Raw genomic sequence first — 22,227 nt, forward strand, 5'->3', positions numbered from 1 at the left:
CCACGTTCTTAGGTGGGGAGACTGAAAATTTTTAATGTAGAATTGACAAGAGGTGACTTTAAGTTTAAGCCTTAAAGACAGTGTGGCCTCTGTAGTTACCCTCTTGGAATTCTGCTGTGGCCATCTGGCCAGGCCAAGCCCAGCCTAGGGTCCTTGAGGCTGAAGGACCATGTGGAGAGAGGCCCAGCCAGCCCCACGGAGGCGCTAGATGGACGGATGCTGTGTGAGAACCTAGATCCGGAGGCCCTGCAGCTGCAGCCCTCAGTTCAGTCAAGAGCCCCCTCGTTAGTCTTGACACTTATTCAGGCTCCATGGGTAAGTTCTTTACTTCTCTAAGGCTTGGTGACCTTTAAACAAACTGAATCGTACAATTATTGAACTGTTTTTCTTTGTGGTTAGGCACAGATGTGGAAAGAGTTTACTCTTAAAGACCCTTGACAGAAATTTCCTGAGCACACAGATACCAGAAACATGTGTATCTAAGGGGGCTGTTTTGCCATCTTGTCACTTTGGGGAAAGACGTCTTATGACACTCCACGCAGAGAGCACGTGCTTTTGTAATCCCTCCACTGTACACCATCCTCGTGAAAGCCTGCCTTGAGAGGGCTTACCCGCCAACCTAGTGATTACAGGCTGACGTTCCTCATTCAACCCCATGGACTTGTGAGTGTAGCTGCCGTGCCTTGGACTCCTTGGTTTCCCTTCTGTGTCCCACGCAGCTCCCTAGTTTAAATAGCATCCAGCCTCAGTAACCCTCTCTTCTTTACTGTAAACAGCTGAGCCCGGGTGGAATGACGGCTCCACATACTCGTGAGCTCATAGAAGGGAGGTTATCTTAGCGCTCCCCCCTCAAGCTCATAAACAAATGTGGATGGCAAAGTAGGGGAGCATTTTACAGCTCTTACAATCAGCTTTCCAAAATAGTTCTAAGTGTTCTAAAACTAGGTTGTGATGATGGGTGTAGAGCTGTGAATACTTGCTTCTAATCATTGAATTGTACACACAAAATGGGTAAATCTTAGGGTGTCTCAAAGTTATTAAAATATACGTAAGCAAACACATAGTCAACACAGCAGTAGAAATAACCATTAAGTACCTGTCTAACCCCTTTGGTGATTACAACAAGATGCCGGAGGGTTTTGTCTGTCACACTGGCACACGTCTGTGTCTGTTTACAATACTCATTACAAGCTGGGAGGTAAGAACAGAGCCACTTCCTACCTGCGCTTTCGGGTACAAGCTTTCAGAGAGCAGAAGAATGCACCAAAGGGCCTTCCCATGGGCTTCTCCCCGCTTGTCCCCCTCCCTGGAATGTGTCCTGTCAATCAGCCCGATGGTTCCATTTCCAGGCCCGTATCCTCAAGGGGTCATTAGGGACTTGCATGGTGCAGTAGAGGGCTGCTCATCCCAGCGTCATCACAATGAAAAAATATGACGAATGAAAATAACCTGAATGTCCAACAGCAAAGAATGAGACCTGGAGTGACCCCGGGACGGGATTCAGTCATTAGAAAGGCATTGTTAGCCTGCGTGAAAAGCCAAAGTGTGCTTTGTTACCAATTACGTTTAAAGCTCCATGTAGAGCCGCGTCGCTCCTCGGCCTTTTGGCTAAGATCACATGAAGTATCTGTTCCCATCAGTTTAATATCTGATACGTCCTGCTTCCGAGGACAACATATTAAATGTATTTTTGCAAGTAGGAGTTGGACTAGGCGCTTGCTCCCTCCACTCCACGCATCAGCCTGGTATTGCAGTACTTCCAGGAATGGTGCCGCCCCTTAAGGGCTTTTTATTTTTTAAATTCCATATAGATATATACATATATGTGTGCACATAAGTCTGTAAGAAAATACACCAAAATGCCCGAGGCTGATATTATTACAGATCACTGCTCTTTTCTCTGTTATTTTCTGCTTCTGAAGGTTTGTCTGTCATGAATACCTCTTCATGTGCTTTTCACAGGAATAGAAATAATCCAATCACTGGGGGGGGGGTGCATTTTTAAGGTGCTCGGTACGTATTGCAACATTGCCCTCCAAGAAGGCGGCACCAGTTACACACCCTCTGGCAGTGATCATTTTCATTTTCAAATTCAGTCTAATTTTGTTTCAGTCTCCTCATGTTTCTAATCTTGTTATATCCCATTTTATTATTTCTTTGGGCTTCCAACACCTCCCAATTCAGTGTTCTCATTGAATTTCATTAGCAGCTGTTTCATTAGTAGCACAAGAGAAGGCTTAAAGCGTTACATGGGATAGAGTTTGACAAAAACCTATTAAAATGTGTGTTACTGCCTTCGCATCACTTCCATTTAACCCAGTGCCTCAGAGTACTCTCTGTAGTGCTTACCTCCAGGGTGCAACTGGCCGTTGAGGGCATCCCCGCTGTGCTGTGTGGTTCCAGCTCTGAGGGTGGGCTCGCTGGGTGGGCTTCGCCTGGTTTCTTGTCCGCAGAGCCCAGTCAGGTTCTGGGCTCGCTCTCCTCGGGTCTCCTCACCAACCAACCAACCAACCAAGAAATCTACTTCTGGCAGAATCTTTGGTTACTCGACCTACACACAAATTCCTCATTTTACATAATACATACCAGATGCTGAATGAATCTTTTTTTAATTCCTTGAATCACATGTAAATTGTGAAAGGGCCATTAGAAAGGTACCCTTTGGGTAAGCTCGTTGGAAGCGCACATTGTCTGTCCTTGTTGCTGTGTTAGGACAGCATGTCTCGCGTTAGATTTGGTTGAAAAGGTATGTGCTAAACCTCTGGTTTTTCCTTCCTCCTAATGGAAAACTGATCCAAAGGAATGAACCGTCTTTAAAAACCAGTGCTTTAATTTTTTTTTGCTTTAATTATTTTAAATAATTAAATGTTCAACTCTTAATATAAATTCTCCCCCCACTCAGTTCCCGGGCCTGTGTCTTTTAAGGGGTAATCTATAAATAATTCACGAAGCTGACATTACTCACCGTGTTGTGATAGTTTGTTTTGGGTTTCCCCCCCTGGGAGAATGTTCGCAACTGTTCTAATATAGATTGCCAGTTAGCGGTGCTTGGGAGTGCAAGTCAACTTTTAATTATGCGGAGCCTGATTATTCAGACTCCAGATTATGCACGCCCTGTACTGGTGCTTCCTGCTGCTACCTGTTGGCATGTTCATTGCTCATTAGCACTTCTTCCAGAAGGCAGACATCAGAGGAGGAGGAGGAGAAGAAGAGGTGAAGGTGGAGTCAGTTAAGTACTTAGGGAAGCTCTGAGGACAGATTTTCATATCATTTGTAAAATTGTTGACTAAAATTGAGTCATTGGGATTCTTTGTGAGTCTATTTACTTGTTCTATTCCTGTCTTCCGTCGCGACAGATAATAGACGTGTTGGCAGAGAAACATTATTCCTATACATATTCCCCTTATTTGCTTGTGATGACTCATGGTATTTTCTTTATTCGTGATGGGTACCTGGGCTCCTGATTTCTCTAGTGAGTGGTCTATCCCTGACACACACAGTGGTGCCACAGTTACCTGCCACGGAAGTCAGGAGTCTCCCAGACAAGTAAAGGCTTCCCTGGGGGATGAACCCAATACCTTTTGGATCTCACCCACGCTTACTGGAAACACCATTTCCTTAAGCCAAGACTACTGGCCAGAAATGGAGCCTACCAGGTGCCACGGGTATCTGTTCTCTGCACAGTCCTGGGAGAAGTGTGGCTGTCTGGAAAGCCTCTGTCAGTATGTGGTCAGCCAGGGGACCTCCGCTCCGGTTAAGCACTGAGTCACAATGGAGGTAAAACTCAAGTCCTAGTGTTTTTACTTGTCATCAGACTCATATCTAAATTTTCTTCCCCTCTCTCATTCTTGCCATTGTCAGAAACCCGCTTTCTACCCATGCATTCTCCCCTCCTCACTCTCTGCTTCTGGACTGCTGGGCCTGAGAAGCAGAACAACCAGCTTCTCGGCCTGCCCGCGAGGGAGCACCGATGTGGAAACAGCCTCACCCGCAGCGGCATGCCAAGTCCTTCCTCCCTCTCAGTCCTGGAGTTCAGTTGCCAGATAACTGTGTTTCAAAACAGTGCCCGTTTGGGACACGAGCTCTTTTTGGTGGGACTGACTGCAGATTGACAGCCCAGAAAGATGGGACACTGGGCGGAAATAGCAGCATAAAGCACGTTGTTGGGTTTTAACGGCCAGTTAAGCAGAAGGATATGGACTTTCAAAGTTTGGGGATGTCATCTCAACAGGCCTTGGGGTTCCATGTCCTCCTGACAGGAAACTGCCCGGAACACATCATACTGATAATTCCCTTTTTATTGTTTTGTGTAAATTCTGATCTTCGGAGTTCTTTTTGTGTGTGGTGCTGAGAGACAGGGTTAGGTGTCAGGATCCGGGGGGACTTTTGGTCCAATCAAACACGTTGCTTCCTGGGGCCCAGAACTTGCTGTGAGTCATGTTCCGTGTGATTTATATTGATTCCGGCTGTGGGGCTGTGAGTCAGACGGGCTGCAGGCCCAGCCTCTTGGCACATCTGAGGAATGGACAGCGGGCCAGGACCCACGTCCTGACTCATTTTCCCTTTTCCTCATGCTCTTTCAGGATCTAAAGACAGCAACATCACCGAAAGCAGACAGGTCCGCCTGGCCACGGGCCTCTTCCCTGCTGTCAGCCTCCTCAACCACTCCTGCTGCCCCAACACCAGCATCTCCTTCTTTGGCACAGTCGCCACCGTCCGGGCATCACAGCAGATTGCCAAAGGCCAAGAGGTTCTCCACTGCTATGGTGAGCCACCCTTCCTGCCTCCTGGCACATCTTTTACCAGCAGAAAGGGCCAGGGCCCAAGCAGCACGTGCCCAGCATTTGTTTCCTAGACGCGACGGTGCACATTCTGGCATGAGAGCGCAAAGGGCCTCCTTGCCACCTGTTGCCCTGGGACCATGTGTTGCACTGCCGGAAGTGCCTCTTAGGCTCCCTCTCTGCAAATGGCTGGGACGGCTCCTTGAGCTGCTCTCCCTTCCCCCAACAGCTAGGAAGCTCGCCTCTCTGGTCCTTTCCACAAAGGAACCCCTGTGGGGCACAAACAGCAGGCGAACCAAAAGCTGGGAGGTCGAGGTCCACCCAGAGGTGCGTCAGAAGAAAGGCCTAGGAATCTTCCAAAGACAATCAGCCTTTGGAAATGCAGCAGGGCCCAGCTTACTCTGACATGCGCCTGACCTCGCCCCGGACCAAAGTCTGTTTGGTGGCACCTCACTTGGGTTCCCCAGATATTTGGATAAAAGTTACCTTTCATGGGGGGGATCCTTTGCTACACTTGTGTGTGTGTGTGTGTGCGCGCGTACATGCACGTGCACGCATTGCTTAGCCCTCTCTTGCTTTGCATACTGACGGAGGGTCTCTCTGCAGGGCCTCATAAGAGCCGGATGGGTGTGGCTGAAAGGCAGCAGAAGCTGAGGTCTCAGTATTTCTTTGAATGCACTTGCCCTGCTTGTCAAAGTGAGGCGTCCAGAGCCACCGAAGTGCCCAGGTGGCAAGCATTCTGTTGCAACAGGTGCAGGGCGCTCTTACAGGTAACTCCCTGCTGCCTTGTCTCTCCTCTCTCCTCTCCATCTCCTGGAGATCAGGCAGCCAGACCAAAGGTCGTGAGTCGTTAGGACTCCGGTGGGGCTATTAGGTGCTAAGAGCACCTAGTATCTCCCTTTCAGCTGCCCTTCTCCACACACAGCAGCAAAGGTTGTACTTAGTCCTCGCTCATTTGCAAATGGCAGCTAAATCCCACCTAAAGCCGTTGTTGTACGGCAGGGAGGGGAGCCCGAGAATTTATTTGCTCAAGTGAGGCTAATTCAGATGCCACTTTATCCAGAGGCTCTGATTATTGCCACACACACAAAATAAACTGAACCCAAACTCAATGACCATTGAGTCAATTCTGACCCATAGCGACCCTACAGGACAGAGTAGAACTGCCCCTGTGGGTTTCTGAAATGCTCTCTTACAGGAGTAGAAAGCCTCATCTCTCTGAGTGGCTGGTGGTTTTGAATTGCTGACTTTGTGGTTAGTAGCCCAACCTATGACTTACAATGTTACCAGGGCTCCCGTGATAATGTCTCCAGGGTCCTATTTTCCTACCTCTGTTAGCCCCAGTGCCAGACTGGCTCCCTCCTGTGGCAGGATGGCTGCCAGCCGCTGCAGCCTCAGCTGTCCTGTCCTCACTGCCATCAAGTCCATGCCGACTCATCGCGACTCTATAGGACAGGGCGGAACTGCAGTGCCCCTGTGAGTTTCTGGGACTATAATTCTTCACAGGAGTAGAAAATCCTGCCTTTCCCCCAAGGAGAGCCTGGTGATTTCGAGCTGCTCACCTTAGGGATCACAGCCACTAATAGGCTAGCCCCTGTGCCGCCTGGGCTCCCTGCCTGCCCAGGAGGGTGAAAGCGTGGGTCACTCTTCCTCCCCACAGTCCAGGCAAAATGCTTCTGTGTCTCACTGATCCAGTGCCTCCTGGAAGAGAAGCACTGTCCTCCGGCCACTAAGGGTAGAGGAATGGGCTTGATCCGAGACATGGGTCCCCCTCAGCTACAGGGCGTGACTTTGGGGAGGACCCCCAAGATAAATTTATTGCTGTTTCCAAGTGAGGGCAGAAATGCTGGCCTGTACATCCAGCCTGTGCCCACCTTCTCTGCCAGGGGGACCCTAAGTGGAGTCAGCTGGGAAGCTGCTATTTAAACCCAACGTCAGATGATGGGGCAAGGCCTCACCCAGCACCTTTTTCTGTTGGCTTGCTCAGGGCTTTTCCTAAGCCTGTCAGTCAAAGCCCCAGCCCCAAAGAAAGATGAGAAAGGGATCGTGAAGGTGGAAAGCAATTGTGGATTGTACCAATTTGGTCTCGAAAATTCCATCTTGGGGGCAGGCAGGGATCCGGCTACTGCTCTCTCATTGTTGCTGTCCACCCAGATTCAGTGGGGCTCTGGCCCTGAGTCTCTCCAGGAGAGTCAGAAGCCGAGGAGCAGCCCTGCCACGTGAGCACATGCACTGAGGATAACTGACTCCCGCACTGGAGTCAAGAGAACTTGTCTTCCACAGGGAGGCGCTGTGCTGCGCTGTGGCTCCGCTTCCTGTACGGAATCGCTCCGCAGGGACCACCTTGTCTCTTGCCTCCAGGACCTACAGAAGCAGGTTGGCATGGCCCAGGCGCTTCTCAGGAATGGTCAATCAGGTGAGACTGTCTCCCTGCTGGGGTCTTCAGCCCCTTCCCATTGCCTCACTTCAAGATCACCTTGGACACAGGATGCACAGTGGTGATGGCTGAAGGCTTGAATTGGATTATCCCCACACCAGCCACAAGATGGCTATGTAGCCCAGTGAGATGCAGACCAGCTCAGTGAATGTGGCTGGATGATTTAAACAGTTGTTCTCCTGCGTAAGCACCAGAGAGTACCCCACCCATTCCAGGGCCTAATGCCCTAACTGCCTGGAGCCGTGGATCTGTCCCCCTCAGTACCAGTCCAGAGAGCAGCAGGCCGTGTGCCCAGTGGTTATGACAAATATCCTCCCTTCACTCCCACCCCCCCCGGAACAAGTTATGGAAGTGGCCATTCCACGGGAAAACTTGGCCTTCGAGTCTGAGTCCTAGGAATTTATTTACTTCATGAAAGCGGACCTTTAAGAAGACTTTTTTTTAATTTAAAAAAAAACAAGAAAGTGGACCTTTATTGTAGACATCCGAGTCAAGGGAAATGATGGCCCTAAATAGAATGCAGAGCAGCTCTGTTGGAAAGCTGACGTTCATTCAAATCCAAGGTCAAGTGTCGGGAGACCTCTCCCAATGCCTCTTAGCTCTTCTGGAACAAAGAACTGCAGCCTTGTGGGTTGGTGACACTCCAGGAAGGCCCATGGGGTTTCCACCCTCAGCCCAACGGATGTGGAATTTGGGACCTTGGTCTTCATTTGCAGGCCTGTGTTCGTGTCTGAACTGAGGCCATTTTCCTTTCAACTGGTAGAGCGAGCCGTCCAGCAGTTGTTGGGAAGCCAGCGCCAGGCGGAGGGTTTCCTGTCGGCCGAGCACACCCTGGTCGGAGAAATTGAGGACAGCCTGGCACAGGCCTACGCTACGTTAGGTATGCACTGCCCTCCTCTGCCTCTGTGAGGACAGGCTGCCCGTGGGCCGCCTGACCCGGGCCGTGCTGGTGTCTGCAACCTTAAGCTGGGGCTGCTCGCCGTTTCTTCCCGTTTCCCTCACTCTGAGAATGTTAGCCATGTCGTTCTTGTTCTGGTTTTGTCTGGAACAAGATTTGTTTTTCTCTCCTCACAGGGGACTGGCCAAAGTCAGCTACCCACCTGCAGAAGAGTCTCCAAGTGGTTGAGGCGCGTCATGGGCACTCCAGTATCGAAACGGGCCATGAGCTCTTCAGACTGGCCCAGGTCTTCTTTAATGGGTAAGCCGCGCCCCTTCCCTAGCGCTGCCCCAGGGCAGCACATTCCCTGGTGGCTTTTATTGGGCTCTTCTACAAACTCTTTTTCTGATGCTTTTAAGCATGTGGACACTTTATGTCCCCTCTTAAGAGAACTGCTTGCCTTCTGTGTTGCTGATGAGCTTCGAGCTCTGGAATGTCTCCCTGCCAAGTAGTCCTCCCGCCCACCATGATAGCAGGCCTGCTCTGGGCCTCTCCATCTCAGCACCGGCAACTGCGGAGTTTCTGTCTCCCCCGCCCAGCCTGCCTCAGATCCCTTTTAAGGCAGTGGTCTTACACCTTGGGGACCTTTGCAGTGTCTGGAGACATTTTGATGGTCCCGACTATGGGGTTCACGTGAAGCAGGTAGAGACCAAGGTTGCTGCTAACCATCTACCGTGCACAGGACAGCTCCCACGGCAGAGTGATTTGACTCCGAATCAATGGTAGCGTGGAGGAGCACTGCCTCATCCACTTGTGCGACTGAGGTCCTTGTGAGGTCCCAGTGCCCTTCTGGGCGGACACCATTGTCTTGAGAAGCTGCCACTGGTGGGTGTGGGACAAAGTGCTGGAAGTTTGATGCTAATTCTAAGTGTCGGGGAGACTGATGCCCAAGGCCCAGGGCAGCCCCCGTGGCCAGAGAGAGGGAGAGGGGCTGTAGACTCGGACGGTAGACTAATGAGTGGGAGACTGAGCTCAGCGAGAGGTTAAGATTCCCTATTGCTCTGGCTCTTAGGGTTTTTTATACTTTGTTTCAGGTCTTTTGTTCCAAACGCTGCCTTGCAGTATATTTGTAAATGTGTCCTTCCGGGTTGTAAAATCCTCAGGGACAGACAGGATCCTTCGCAGTGTGTGTGCTCCACAGTGTGTGAGCAGACCCTGGGTGTGTGCCTGATGGCTGAGTGGCTCCCTTGCCTCCTCTGTCCAGGTTGGCCGTTCCTGAAGCTCTGGACACAATACGGAAAGCTGAAGCAGTGCTGTGGGTTCATTGTGGGCCCCGGAGTGAAGAGATGCAGGAGCTCCAGAAGATGAAATCCTGTTTATTGGACTTGCCACCCATCCCTGTGGGGCCTTCAGGAGAGGGTCCTCAGAGCCCTGTGATGCTCGGGAGAGGAGCCCCCAGAAGCTGAGTTGGAGAAGGTTGATGCTGAGGGCTGTTGCCAAGAAACTCGGGCCTTCAGTGAAAGCCTAGTTTCTGACGGGGAAGGGCGGGCTCGGCACTTCAGTCGGAAAGGCATGCTCACGTCTTTTGATGAATGTTTCTTGAAATAGTCCACTGCCCTCCACGGAGCACTCCCAGTGTCCAGGAATTAGTTCGAACCTGTATCTTGGAAGTCCAGGCCCCTTATAGCCGGACTGCAGGCATCAAGGTGTGAGCCTGGGGTTTGGCTCGATTGCACCTCACTGAAGCCTGGTGGTTCTTCCTCCCGGAACATGCCGGTGGATTCTAGTCGTAACGAAATGCCGTGTTCCACTCCAGGGGGAACTTAAACTCTTAGTCATTGTGTGTAATTGAAAAATTATTATCAAGCAAGAAATCAGTGAGGCGCCCCACCTCTGGAGCCGCGGCGCCATTTCACATATCACCTATGGCATTCCGCTTCCCTGGCCCCTCCGTTAAAGCTGGTGGGGAATGGAGGAGGAGGCGAGGTGAGGTCCGCTGATTGCTGGGCACTTTCTCCCAGGGCCGGCCGCTCAGCATTTGCTTTGTCCCAGCTTTCCAGCCCGTGTGACCTGGCTGTCACTCTGTGATGTTGGCCAGCTCACTGCTGAGACGCTCGTGGAGGAGTGACTGAGCGCGCATGTGCTGCTGTTTACTAGCCAGCCTGACAACAAGAGGCCTGCCTTCGCTAGCAGACCTCTCCTCGGCAGCAAACGGAATACAGCCCTCATTGTACTCAGATGGGGGGGGGGGGCAACAGCAGGGGGAGAACAACCGGTGGATTTTCGAGGGAGTGGGCAGTGTGCTTTGTGATTTCAGGTATAGGAGCCAAGATGGTCCAGCCCCTGTGCTAATCTGGGAGCAGGAGGCTCGGGTCGAACTCTTGCCTTCTAGGCAGGTGAAGGCAATGCAGTCCCTGGCCAGTGCACCCTAAAGCACAGCCATCACCTGCCTGCTGCGGGCCATGATGTTGATCAGTGGAGCTTCCAGACCAGGACTAGGGGGACAGGCCTGGCAGTGTACTTCTAAAAATCAGCAGTGAGAGCCCTGTAGGTCTCAGTGGTCCCATCTCATTGTGCAAGGAGTCACTGTCCCATGCCAACAACGATATCTCTAAGACCTTGGCCACTCAGCCTCAGAGGCTTTTGGATCTGAACCTGGCGTGCTGAATCCCTACTTGCGACCACGTGGTTCAGATGAGCCGCCAAAAAAGAATGCCTGCCCTGCTCGGAGAGCAGGCCAGCCCCGGCCATGCCCTAGAAGTACCAGCAGGTTGCCATGGCTTCACACCCAGGAAATGAATAGCCTGACCATGCTTGGCAGTCGCTCTTCAGGGAGTCAAGGGTTCAGAATGCAGCTCTAAAAACACTTGTTGAATGAAAGGCAGGGTTTCATTTCTTCCTTCCACTCACTCACCAGGTGGTAGTTTTGTTTCTGTTGGTAATAGTTTATTAATTCAGTGTGGCCAGGAAGTACCCAGTGAGATTTTTTTGGTAGCGCGCTCTCTTTCAAGACAGAGGGGGGAAAAATTAGTTCTATGAACAAATCTATGGCAGCTCTGTGTTCCAAACACTTGGCATGTTGTCATGTTGCCCCCGGAAAAAGGCTTTCTGGTACTTGGTAAAACAGGCATACTTCCTTAAAAAGGACATCTTGAGAATGTTTGCATAAAGGTCTTGCTTTATTCATGATGAGAACTCTCTGTTAAATGCTTTAAAAACACTTACTTCCTAGAGTTAACAAATCACATCTTACCTGTCCATGTGTTATCTTCTATCACTGTAAGTAAGCTGGACTTGCCTGGGGGGTGACCCGGGCTTGCCGTTAAAACCTGAAGGCTAGTCTCTTTTCCAAAGAAAATACGTGTGTGGGGGGGGGGAGTGCTGTGGCTAGTGATCCTAGTACATGAACACCCCCTGGCGCTGAGAAGCAGCGCCCACATTCCATGATGCAGAGGGAACCAAAGCCGCTGATTCCCACTGAGAGCAGCCCTGTATCGGACAGAGAACGGCCCCGGGGGTTCCTGAGACGGCGATGAATCTTTGTGGGAACAGGTAGCCTCAGTTTTCTCCCTCGGAACTGCTGCTGGGGTCAAGCTGCCGTCCTTGCAGTCAGTAGCGCAGTGCTTACTTAGCCTAATGCACCAAAACTCTGGCCAGTTTAATATACCTTTCTGCAGTTTGCCTGAAGCCAGGCTAGAACACCAGCACTTTCCTCAATGGCAGTGGGGCTTCACGCTCAACCTCACATGGCCCAGAAAAGGAGCTCGGAACCAGGGAACAAAAGTTAAAGGTAAAGCTCTTTTTATTGCAAAGTATAAACTGGAACTGCACAGGGCAGCTTTCATGTATAACCTGCTGTGCCCCTGGCGAACTTGAACCTGAAACACGAGCATTAAGTGCCCCTGGGGTCCAGAATTTTGCCTATGAAGAGAAGGGTCCCCGTGTCCGTGTCCCTCAGGACAAAGATGAAAGGCTGATTCAGGTGATAGTCCAGAGGAAAGGTGAGGCGGGCGGGCTGCAGCCCGGGGCTGGGGTCGGTCCCTGCCCCGTCCTCATTCCACTCGAAGCCAGCCCGGTGTTCCGCGTGAGTGAGCTTGATGGGCTTGCCTGTGATCTTGCTGAAGTCTGGTGACTCAAACAGGGACTGGAGCTCTGCCACGGTGGAGAGAAATTGCCGTTAAAACCGTGCCTTGCCCTAAACCCCAAGGAAGAATATAAGCCTGGCTCTTAAATCCTGATCCCGTAGTCTGGCTGGCTGGGAGGAGAGCTGCCCAGCTTCAGTGAGGGATATGGCGCTCTGGGCTTGAGCAGGTAACTGGCTTTCCCAGGAGCACCTTAGCAGCAAGGCTGGGATGCGAAGACAGAGCCCTCTCTGGAGAAGTAGCGCCCCTAGCTCCTGCCACAGGATGCCTCCTCGGGCTCACCTGCCTTTCCTCCAGCACTGGGAGAGTGAAGCAGCTGTCCGTGGAGCCCTTGAACTCCGCTGCGCCGGGGGGAGGGGTGGGGGTGCAGCCCCAGAGAACAGCCCTCCTTCCCACCTGCCAACATACTCATCTCCCGCAGGGCCTCGGTGAGGGCACCGTCATAGCTCAGCTTCAGCTTGGGCATGGTCAGAACCGCTTGGACAGTCTTCAGTTCTCGGTCTATGTCATGGATGAACTCGGAGGTGAGGCTCTCCTCAATCAGGGTCAAGTTCTGAGTTGCTCTCTGCGGCAGGAAGAAGATGATACTCACGCTCCCCGTCAGGGGCAGCTGGGCGATCTGGAATGACAGGCAGGGAGGAAGCACCCAGTTAGTCTTTCAGAACCCAGAGGCCTGGAGCGCCCTGCTTGCACTCCCGGGGCCAGGTACCACAGGAGCTTGCTTCCCCCAGCCCCTTGGCTTCTAAAGAGTTGCACCTGTAGGCTATTGGGGTCTGGCAGCTAGCCACCTCCTGCTGTCCCCTCAAAGAGTCTGCACTTGCCTTTCCTTACCAAGACCTAATGCCAACTGAAGTTGAGTCGGCGCCAAGGAGCTAGAATGGAAGCGGGATCTGTGTTTGCTCAAGGCCAGTCCGCCCACATTAACTAATTATCTGGTACGTTCAGAGCGCTGGACTAGCAATGAGAGTGTTTGTTGGATGCAGAAACAGCGATAGAGGCTCCCTGAGCCAGGTCCAGAGAATGGACAGTGTCAGGGGACCCAAGAGCCCCCCCGAAGCCAGATACAGAAATGTGCCGATGTACGCCTGGCAATCATTCAGAGAGTTCCAAGAGTTCTTGTCAGGTTCCCAAAGAGATGGGTGACTGGCCGTCAAAGGGGAAGAATTCAGATGCCCACGAAAGAGAAAGCCCCAACTCGAAGTGTCTGACAGGCTTCCAAAATCCAACTTAGACTTCTCTGACTGCCATGTGCCGGGCCCGTTTGACACTCCCTGACCCAGCTTTCCAGCACCATCCTTACCACCATGTCAGCCACCACGTCTTCCCGGTCTAAGAAGCGGAAGGGCTCCAAGAAGAGAGGATCTTGCTCCAAGCCTTGCAGCGGGTACAGTTTTAATAACTCTCTAATCTCAAAGCCCACTCGATTTCTGTCACTCCATCTTTTCTTAGCCTCCCCCCTCGGCCCCCACCATCACCACCCCCCCTTCTCTGCCCCACAGACCTTGCAGTTGAGGTCAGAGTCCAAGCCGTAGCGTAAAATGGCCTGCGGGTCTGACATCATGGGGACTCTCACAGTCCTCTCCTCATCCAGGTGGAAATCCATAAGGGAAGTCTTTCTGGAATCAAACTTCGTTACCCACTGCCCTAGAATGAAATAGACAGAGCACGGTGGGTCCCAGAGACCGAAAAGGCCGTGGGACCAGGCGGCTGTGGTTGAAGCGGTCCTGACACTACGGTTAGCTTAGTCAGCGTTCCCCTCGTTTAGTGAGCTCTCGCTCTGCTTGAGGGCTTCAAGAAGCCTGTGGGAAATTCCCCTTATCGTTTCATCCCATGGTTCCATGAAGTTGTGGAGATACCCCACCAGCAAATTCAGAAGGAAACAAAGTGATTGCATTAGACAGGTTCTAGCCTAGCCTGTGAGCTGTGTTCACTTTGACAGTGGCATCTCCGGGAGATGGAGCCACATGATAGGGAAGTCCTGAATCACCTGGCCATTCTCATCTGATAGCAGGTCTCAGAGAGGGGAAGTAGGTGACGTGACCAGCCAGCTGATCACTTAGTTTAAATTGACCTTCAGTCGACAGGTCTGGAGCTACTGCTGGAAAGATGCTTGCCGTAGGAAACCATTTCCTCTAGGCGTTTAGGAAAGGCTCCCTGAAAACCCGCCCGGGGCCTCATCTGAAGAATCAGACTCGCTGGTGGGAGTGCTTGCAACCCCAGCTCAAGGACAGCAGACAGACCAAAGGAAGTGCATCCTGGCTTTAAAGAGGCAAATAGAACCAGAGGGATACGATGTAATTGTGCAAGGTTCTGCAGCTAGTCAAGGCAAAGCTGGGCCTGGCACCTCGTCTGACCCCAAAGCCAGACATCTAACACACTGCCCAGCCTCAAAGGGGTTCCTGGGTGTAAGCGCTCACCTACATCCTGCTATTCTTTCCCCAGGAGCCTTTTATGCTTAGCAGACCCTTAACCAAGTATATGCCAAGGTCTTAGAGTTAGTGACAAGCAGGTCTCTGAGGCGGGCGTATTTCTCGGCTTCTTCTGGCCCTGCCCCTTTGCTCTTTGACGTCTCTCCCACCCATCCCACCCTGGGCCACCAAAAAAGCAGAGTGTCCTCACCCTTGAAGTGCGCCACACCCAGGAGGAGAATGCTGATGTCACTGGGCATGTCCCTGGTGGACCTGGCAACCTTCCCTTTCATCTGGGCCTGCACCCAGTTGTTTATCTCCTGGAGGTCTATGCGAGGGTTGCCTGTCAGGATCCTGGGCCTAGTCCCATAAGACTTGTCCAGCGGCGCCACAAAGCTCGATTTTATCCGCAGCTCTGAGGAGGGGGAACAGAGGTTAGCAGGAGAGTAAGCCAGCATCCCAGGGCCCGGCTTCCTGCCCAGCCTCTTCCCAGAGCTTCATGCTGGGCCTTCATGCCAGCTTCCCCAGGCACTGGGCAGGGAGCAGGAGACTGCCATCCCCTCTGTTCCTCCTCATGTTACTGCTCTGCCCCTGCCCTCCCCCTAAGTCCACTTCCTCTTTCTGATCCCCTTTAGGCTCACAGGACCTCTTCCTGCCCACCAGTGCCAGGCCTGGCCTGAGCATACACAGGCTATTGTTGAGAAAGAACCCGCCAGCCAGGAGCCCAAAGCCCCCCACTCCTCAGGCAACCCAGACTGGAAGGCAGCTCACTCCTCTCGAAGACGATCCTGGAAGCACTCCTGAGGTTCTTCTGGGGGGCGGTGACGGCGGCCAGCAGCTCCTTATAGGTGCCGTGGATGTCTGGGTTGCTGATCAAGTCATAGTAGAGCGCCCGGTGGATGGCGGACTCTGTGCGCTGTTCCGCTCCTGCCCGACAGACGGGTGAGGGGGCTCAGCATCAGCCCACCCTTCCCCCCAACCCCCGCCTCAAGCAGGAAGCGCTGTCCTCCCAGAAAGGGGACAGACCGATAGAGACAGTCGAGGGGAGCAAGGAGTGTACAGGCCATGGAGGAGCGAGCCCCTCCATCCTTAAAAACTTCAGGCCAAGAGAGAGGCGTGAAGGGTTCAAATCCCTCCACGGCTCCATGAACAGCCCTGGTCAGGCGATTTTGTGCTTACTCTGTTTATTTGGTTCCCCAGGGGACCCACTGGTGACTCCAGTGTGCTGATGGCCTGAGCCAAAGGCTGGTACATTGTGGACATTCCTTTAACAAACGGCGGTAGGAACGTGGACACCACCATGTCATGAAAGAGCTCAGCCTCCACTTGGACTGCACCCCATGGGGCTGGCTCGCAGTGACTCTCCACCCTTCCCCAGGCAGTGCCCCTCAGGCCCGTCAAGAACTCACCCAGCGAAAGGGCAGAGAGGGCCGTGGCCACACTGAGCGGAGACAGGAGCACGTTGGCAGCTGGGCTCATGCTGGACTTCACTCGGTAAAGATCATAGCCAAAGTTGGAGACGGCCGCCGCCAGCTTGTTCACAGGGACCTTGAAAAAGGGGTCCTCTTCCTCCACTGACATCCCCGTGGTGGCATCGGGTACTAGGGAGTCCTGTGCGAGACAGCAGGCCCAGATTGGAGTAGAGGGACCAAGTAGTGGGCCTCACGGCTCTGAGTGGGATGCCTGTCTGGCCTTCCAGTGAGTCTAGCCTACTGTGGGGGAGACTGTGCCTGCTGATCACGCCTAAGTTCTCTGCCGAGCCTGCTGCCTGGAGAAGCAACCCGGCTTCCTGCTTCTGGGTTATCAAGACCAAACAGCACCTTATGGTCCTGGTCAGAGATCACCTCCTCTGTCTGATTTTCCTGGTCACCCCAAGCTGAGGGACATTTGGGTCTTCTGACCTTATCCTCCAAGTCCGTTACCACTGCTTAGCCCTGTGCCCCCCACACTCCAGGTCTCTGGGTCTCATGCTTATTATGGCTGTCTTAACACCCCAAAGGACTGAGTTCCCTGAACGCAGGACCTGGGCCTTTCTGCACTTCCATTCGTCCCCGGCACCTGCAGAGAGAAGGTTCAGTAGACCATGGAGAAGTGAGTCTGGCCACAATGGCCCCGTAAGGATGGGTGTTTTCTCTGCTCCTCACTCCCACCTTGGCGTCTGGCATTGCACGTTCACCACAGCTGTGGACTCTGTGCGACTGTTGTGCGCACTGACGTCGGGCAGTGAGGCCAGAGCAGTGCTGTGTGAGGGTTAGTGGTGTGTGTCCACTTGGGTAGAGCATGATTCTCAGTGAGTTGGCAGTTTTCACGTAGTGTCGGTTTTTGTTTAACATCGGGGGCTTTGGGCCTTAACCACGTCAGACTGAGGAGGAACGCGACGATCTAATGTGATATAAAAGACCACCGAGACTTGGGTGAAAGCAACCTGCCTAAAGGTCGAAAAACTAGTGAGCGATAGAATGAGAATTCCAACGCAGGAATTAGAACAGAGTCCAGCGCTTCGGCCACTGTGTCTCAGCTGCCCTGGTCCCTCATGTGACAGTGAATCCCACACAGTCATGTAGCTTGGGCGTAGCTCCAAGTGTGTGAATCTGCTTCCTACCCAAACTGTCCTCTCGCTGAACTGGGAAGGGACCTGCCCAGCCCCTTCCTCATCCTCTCCTGTCCCCTGGTCAGCAGCACCTGCGCTGCGCTCAGCAAGAGCCTACAGCAATGTGAGATAAGACAAGGCCCTCACTGAAGAGACAGCTCTGGGCCTTAAAGTAGTACTGCTTTTCACAGTGGGAGAATACTTGGGTTCCCATCCTGCTCCCTGCAAGGCAGAGCACGATCGCTCTGTTTGCTGATAGAGACACCGAGGCAAAGGCCAGAGCCTCACCTGGAACCTGGGTGTCCCACTCGCTGCGCCAGCAGATGTGGAAAAGGGGTTGGAATTGCTGTAGCACCCCCACCCCTTCCAGACACACACACACACACACACACACACACAGACCTCCACATTCCCAGCGCTGTCCTGGGAGCTGCCATGCCCAAGGAGAGCTCCCATCCAGAGCAGCAACACGAGGGTCTGCATCCTGGACCTGCAGGAGAAACAAGAGGCAGGGGTCACTGCCCACCCGCACCAGCCTATGCCTGCCTTTATGTTAGGCAGGGAACTCCTGGGGTCAAGCGTTTCACCAGCCTGGAAGTGGGTCCCAGGTTTGATGCTCCCTCCCTCCCAGCAGTATCTCCACAGCCCACCACCTGCCTCAAGGCCCCACAGTCACAGCCTATCATCTGTATCGGACTCCATCCTCTAACCTTAATCCCCAAGGTGACCTCAGTAGGGTGTGTGACCTAGCACAGACACATAACTGGACAGCTCATTTAACAGGATCTGAAACAGAGCAGTGGCTAGTTACATGGTGTGAATCGAATCAGTGTTGAGAATGGAGGCATCTGGGCCAAGCCCTGCTATTCCCAGTTTCCAACTCTTCTTAAATTCCAGCAACCTTGAGCCCGTGCCCCTAAGGGAAGATGTCCCCCTTCTCAGCAACCCAGTACAGTGAGAGGTCCCAGGGCTAAGCTAAGCGAGCACGGTGCAGGTCCAGCTCATCTGGGTTCAGTTGTCAGTTTACAGCAGCAGACATTCGCTACACCTCAGTCTCATAAAATGGAAATCAGCATTATCGTTAGAATTAAATTAGGAGAGACAATGGCCTCTGAGCCAAACACCTCCCCAGAACTTCCCTCCACCAGCCCACGTCCCCCTGCAAGCCACGCCCTCTTCCCCTGCCACCCCATTCCAAAAAACCTTCCCTGTCCCAGGTTAAACACCTTCACTTCTCAGGAGACACCACCACCTAGCAATGCCCTCCTCCCAATCTGAACCAGGGCATCTTCTGTAGCGTCCCCCTGGACCAGGGACCCCCATCGGAGGGGCCTAAAGCAACCAAGGAGCTGCAGATAAGACTGCCCAAGAGGCCTTCTGGTTAGAGTGTGGGGCAAGAACCCCCTGCCCCAATCCAGGACCTTTGTCCGACTCCTGTTCTCCCTTCATAAAGCCTAGTCAAGAATGTACTGTGTGAACTATCTTGTCTCCCTGCACTTGCAAAACACAAGCCAAGGGCCCTTGAATTCCTTCAGTGTCCTTGGTACACATCCGCACCCACACGTGCGTACAGCACAACATAGGCACACAGGCCAATGGTTTCTGGGCTCCTTCACGATTCTATATGCAGACGTACATAGGTGCGTGTACACGCAATATGTACACAACAGCATGAACAAGTTCCTTCAATATCCTTATATACATGCATGTACACGCACATTTCTCTTGCTGCACAACAAACCAGATCAAGCAAGCTGGGAGTACAGTGTGTGATTTGGGGATTAAAGTCCATACAATGATGTCTGATAACAACAACACTGCTGAACAGGGAAGGGAACAAAGAAACGGCCTCCAGTGTGCTCAGCTGAAGACTGGCTTGCCCATGAGAACCAGTCAGTCTTTCTCCCAGGACACTCGTCCCAAGTTGGCCTCTCAGGGTGCAAGTCCTTCCAGCCCTGGATTACCAGCCAGCTGCTTCTCCACATGCCTGCCTCCCACCACTCAGGGCGGGATCTTCCATTGAGACACCCGGGAAAGCTTTCTGCTGTGGAAAATAGAGACCTACACTCTATCCAGGGTTACAGCCTCTCTCTACCCAGCCAGCCTCACCTGGCGCTGGCAGGAGCCACCTTTCCCTGAGCCCCAGGGGACTAATTTCTTGGAAGACAAATTCAGTGACAGATCAGGTGAGAGGAAAAGCTAACCCTTAAGGCCAGGAGAGGGAAAAGATGAGGGTCATCCTGGCATTGTACGGCAGTGGTTCTAACCTTCCTCATGCCGCGGCCCTTCTATACAGTTCCTTGTGTTGTGGTGACTCCCCACCATGAAGGTATTTTCGTCACGACTTCATCACTGTCATTTTGCTACTGTTATGAATCAGGCAACTCCTATGAAAGGATCATTCAACCCCCAAAGGAAACCTCTGGGCTAAGGGAATTAAGATCACAGTCAAAATGTACTCCAGTGGGTGGAGGGGGCCTGGAAGTCCTGCTTAAGACTGTGCGCCATTGATTGGTGTCACCAAACCAACAGGCTGAGAACTGGAGATGCACTGAGAACCTGGAAGAAGGAGGCATATAGTCCCAAAGTGGCCCAGAGCTAGATGGGGGAGGGGGACACACCTCTTTGAACCCACCCCCACCCCCAAGCCCTAGGGATGAAGCTACAGAGAGCTTACTGCAAATCCTCTAAAGCAGTGAGTCAGGGCCCCCTCCAGGCCCGCTCATCTCCCTTCCCTGTGGAAGGTGATTTTCCTCTGAGCTGGGGCAGGCAACCATTGGCTGGCCAAGGCCAAGGGCAATGGAGCCATCTGTCCAAAGGGCAGTACCCAAACCAGACTTCTGTCCAACCGGGGAGGAGGGGGGAGGAGGCAGATCCCCTCCCTGTCAGGCCAAGGTCAGGCCTTACTGTTGCCCAGGCAAAGAGAGCCAGGAGCTGGAGTTTTGTGATCTTGCTCCCAAGCTGGGAGGATGCCTTTGGAGCCAATACATGTGTTTCCTATTAAATCCAGTGAGAGACAAAAACCGTCCCTCCTTCCTCCTGCTCGTAGGACCACAGAGCCTTCCAGCCACATGGCCATGGACCTTGTGGGCAGACAAGGAAGGGCACCTCCCTGTCTGTCCCCTTGCTCTGGGCCCAACCACGGTGGGCATTGTTCCCTCTGGGCATCTTAGAGCCTGGATGGGTCAGGCCAGGGCCCCTGAGGAACCAGCTGCAGGCACAGCCCTGGCACCCTCCACCCTCCCCCTCTCAGCTGGGGGCTGACCTCCCAGTACAGCCTGGGCCAGACAGTGATGGGGCTTCTGGGAAGCCCTCAGCTGGTCTTTGCCGCCTTGTGGTCTGCCCCAGGATCAGAAAGGGCGCGGACAACTCTCTCCAGCATGGGCTGGTGGGCTCCTCCATCCCATCTACTGGCCAAGCTAGACAGTCAGGGCTCATGGTCTGCAAGGCTGAGTTGGTTCAGCCAAAGAGAATGGGTGGGGGCTGGATGAAAGGCCCCAGCTGGGCTCCATCCCCTTGCTGGGACCCTGTTGGGAAGTTATCTTGCCGACAGCACCAAGCTGGTTTGAAGATGGAGCTGGGAAAAAGGAGGGGTTGCCTCCCAGTCTGCTGTCTGGCCCAGCGGGTACTCACCTCCCTCTGAGCACTGCTCCCCAGCTCCCCCCATCAGCTCTCCATTGTTTCCCTCTTGCTTCATTCAAAAGTCTCTCCAGCCTCTTGGCTGAGAAGTGCAGCAGTACTGGGGAACAATAGGGTCCTGGCCTTCTGTCCTCCCCAACGGCCACCTGCCCTCTCTCTCCTACACGCTGGTATCCCGCTGCAGGGGCTCCTCCTCTCCCAGGCACCCCTCTTTCTTGCCCCCTGGAGTATCCCTGCCTCTCCCTAGTCCCTCCAGCCCAGGGCCACACAGAGTTCCCCTGACACCCGGAGCAGTCCTTTACCTCTGGGTGCACTGCAGCGCTGCCGCCAGCCTAGGTCCCTCGGAGTGTCCACACTGAGGGGCTCCAGTGAGAAGAGCAGTGTGTGTGTGTGTGTTTTATTTTGCCTCCCAATCCGGCAGCCAGCAGGCTTCAGATTACAACTACTCCTTTCTTAAAGTGACCTGCGCTCAATTTGGGTTTGGTGATTGCATCATTGTCTGGTGTTAACTTTACCCCACTGCTGCCCTTGTGATAGAGGGGGTGGGGGAGGTGAAAGAGTCAGCTGTCAATCAAAATACTAGAAATTAACATAATTTGAGATTTGGTTTGTTGGGGGTCCAAAATGTAGCAGTCCCCTCCCTTACCGTAAACATTCTTTTAAGTTTAATCAGTGAGGATGTTCTAACTCAGGAAGGTAGTAAGCAAGGCCATGCACATAGAAAACATCTCTCCTCCCCCCCCCACTATCATGATCCGAATTCTGCCTTGCAAGTGTGGATAGAGCAGAGGATGTACACTGGTGCAGATAGGAGCTGGAGGCACAGGGAATCCAGGGTGGATGATACCTTCAGGACCAGGGGTGTGAGGGGCGATACTGGGAGGGTGAGTGGGATGGAAAGAGGGAACCAATTACAAGGATCTACATGTGACCTCCTCCCTGGGGGACGGACAACAGAAAAGGGGGTGAAGGGAGATGTCGGACAGGGAAAGATATGACAAAATAATAATTTATAAATTATCAAGGGCTTAAGTGGAGAGCAAGTGTTTTGAGAATGATGAGGGCAAAGAATGTACAGATGTGCTTTACACAATTGATGTATGTATGGATTGTGATAAGAGTTGTATGAGCCCCTAATAAAAATGTTTTTAAATAAAATTGAGGATGGGAAAAAAAAACATCTCTCCTTTAGAGAGACAATTAAGTTTGTTGCTTTCAGGGTTAACCCTGAAGAAATGTAGGTATAGAGCCTGGGTCCTGTGGCCATTGCAAAACCTGCTATTTGTCGCATAGTTTGGGGTGTATGACTCTTGATTTTCACTGGATTTTTTAAGGAACCCCACTGTGTCCTTC

General features: G+C 52.7%; 2 protein-coding genes and 1 non-coding gene across 4 annotated transcripts in view; 2 read left to right on the plus strand and 1 right to left on the minus strand.

Moving 5' to 3' along the window:
* SMYD4 (SET and MYND domain containing 4) overlaps window positions 1-11,282 on the plus strand; it is a 45,208-nt gene extending 33,926 nt beyond the window's left edge. For both annotated transcript variants that reach the window (XM_075561214.1, XM_075561215.1), the window contains exons 6-11: window positions 4,584-4,766; window positions 5,388-5,551; window positions 7,065-7,197; window positions 7,982-8,098; window positions 8,293-8,416; window positions 9,360-11,282. In XM_075561214.1, coding sequence (XP_075417329.1) covers window positions 4,584-4,766; window positions 5,388-5,551; window positions 7,065-7,197; window positions 7,982-8,098; window positions 8,293-8,416; window positions 9,360-9,561 — 923 coding nt within the window. In that variant the 3' untranslated portion in view covers window positions 9,562-11,282. The remainder of the gene's footprint in view (window positions 1-4,583; window positions 4,767-5,387; window positions 5,552-7,064; window positions 7,198-7,981; window positions 8,099-8,292; window positions 8,417-9,359) is intronic.
* LOC142460326 (U2 spliceosomal RNA) lies at window positions 1,589-1,779 on the plus strand. The gene has a single exon (XR_012786558.1). It is a non-coding gene; the product is annotated as a U2 spliceosomal RNA (small nuclear RNA).
* A 597-nt stretch (window positions 11,283-11,879) lies between the features above and the next one.
* On the minus strand, window positions 11,880-21,332 carry SERPINF1 (serpin family F member 1). Its single transcript, XM_075561217.1, has 8 exons — window positions 21,177-21,332; window positions 17,638-17,725; window positions 16,055-16,256; window positions 15,417-15,572; window positions 14,857-15,060; window positions 13,739-13,881; window positions 12,646-12,856; window positions 11,880-12,247 (listed from the first exon to the last, which is right to left on the minus strand). The coding sequence occupies exons 2-8, from the start codon at window positions 17,716-17,718 to the stop codon at window positions 11,988-11,990; spliced, it is 1,257 nt and encodes a 418-aa protein (XP_075417332.1). The 5' UTR covers window positions 17,719-17,725; window positions 21,177-21,332; the 3' UTR covers window positions 11,880-11,987.
* Between the last annotated feature and the right edge of the window lie 895 nt (window positions 21,333-22,227).

This window comes from Tenrec ecaudatus, chromosome 10, assembly GCF_050624435.1.
Source record: "Tenrec ecaudatus isolate mTenEca1 chromosome 10, mTenEca1.hap1, whole genome shotgun sequence".
NCBI classification, from domain to species: Eukaryota; Metazoa; Chordata; class Mammalia; order Afrosoricida; family Tenrecidae; genus Tenrec; species Tenrec ecaudatus.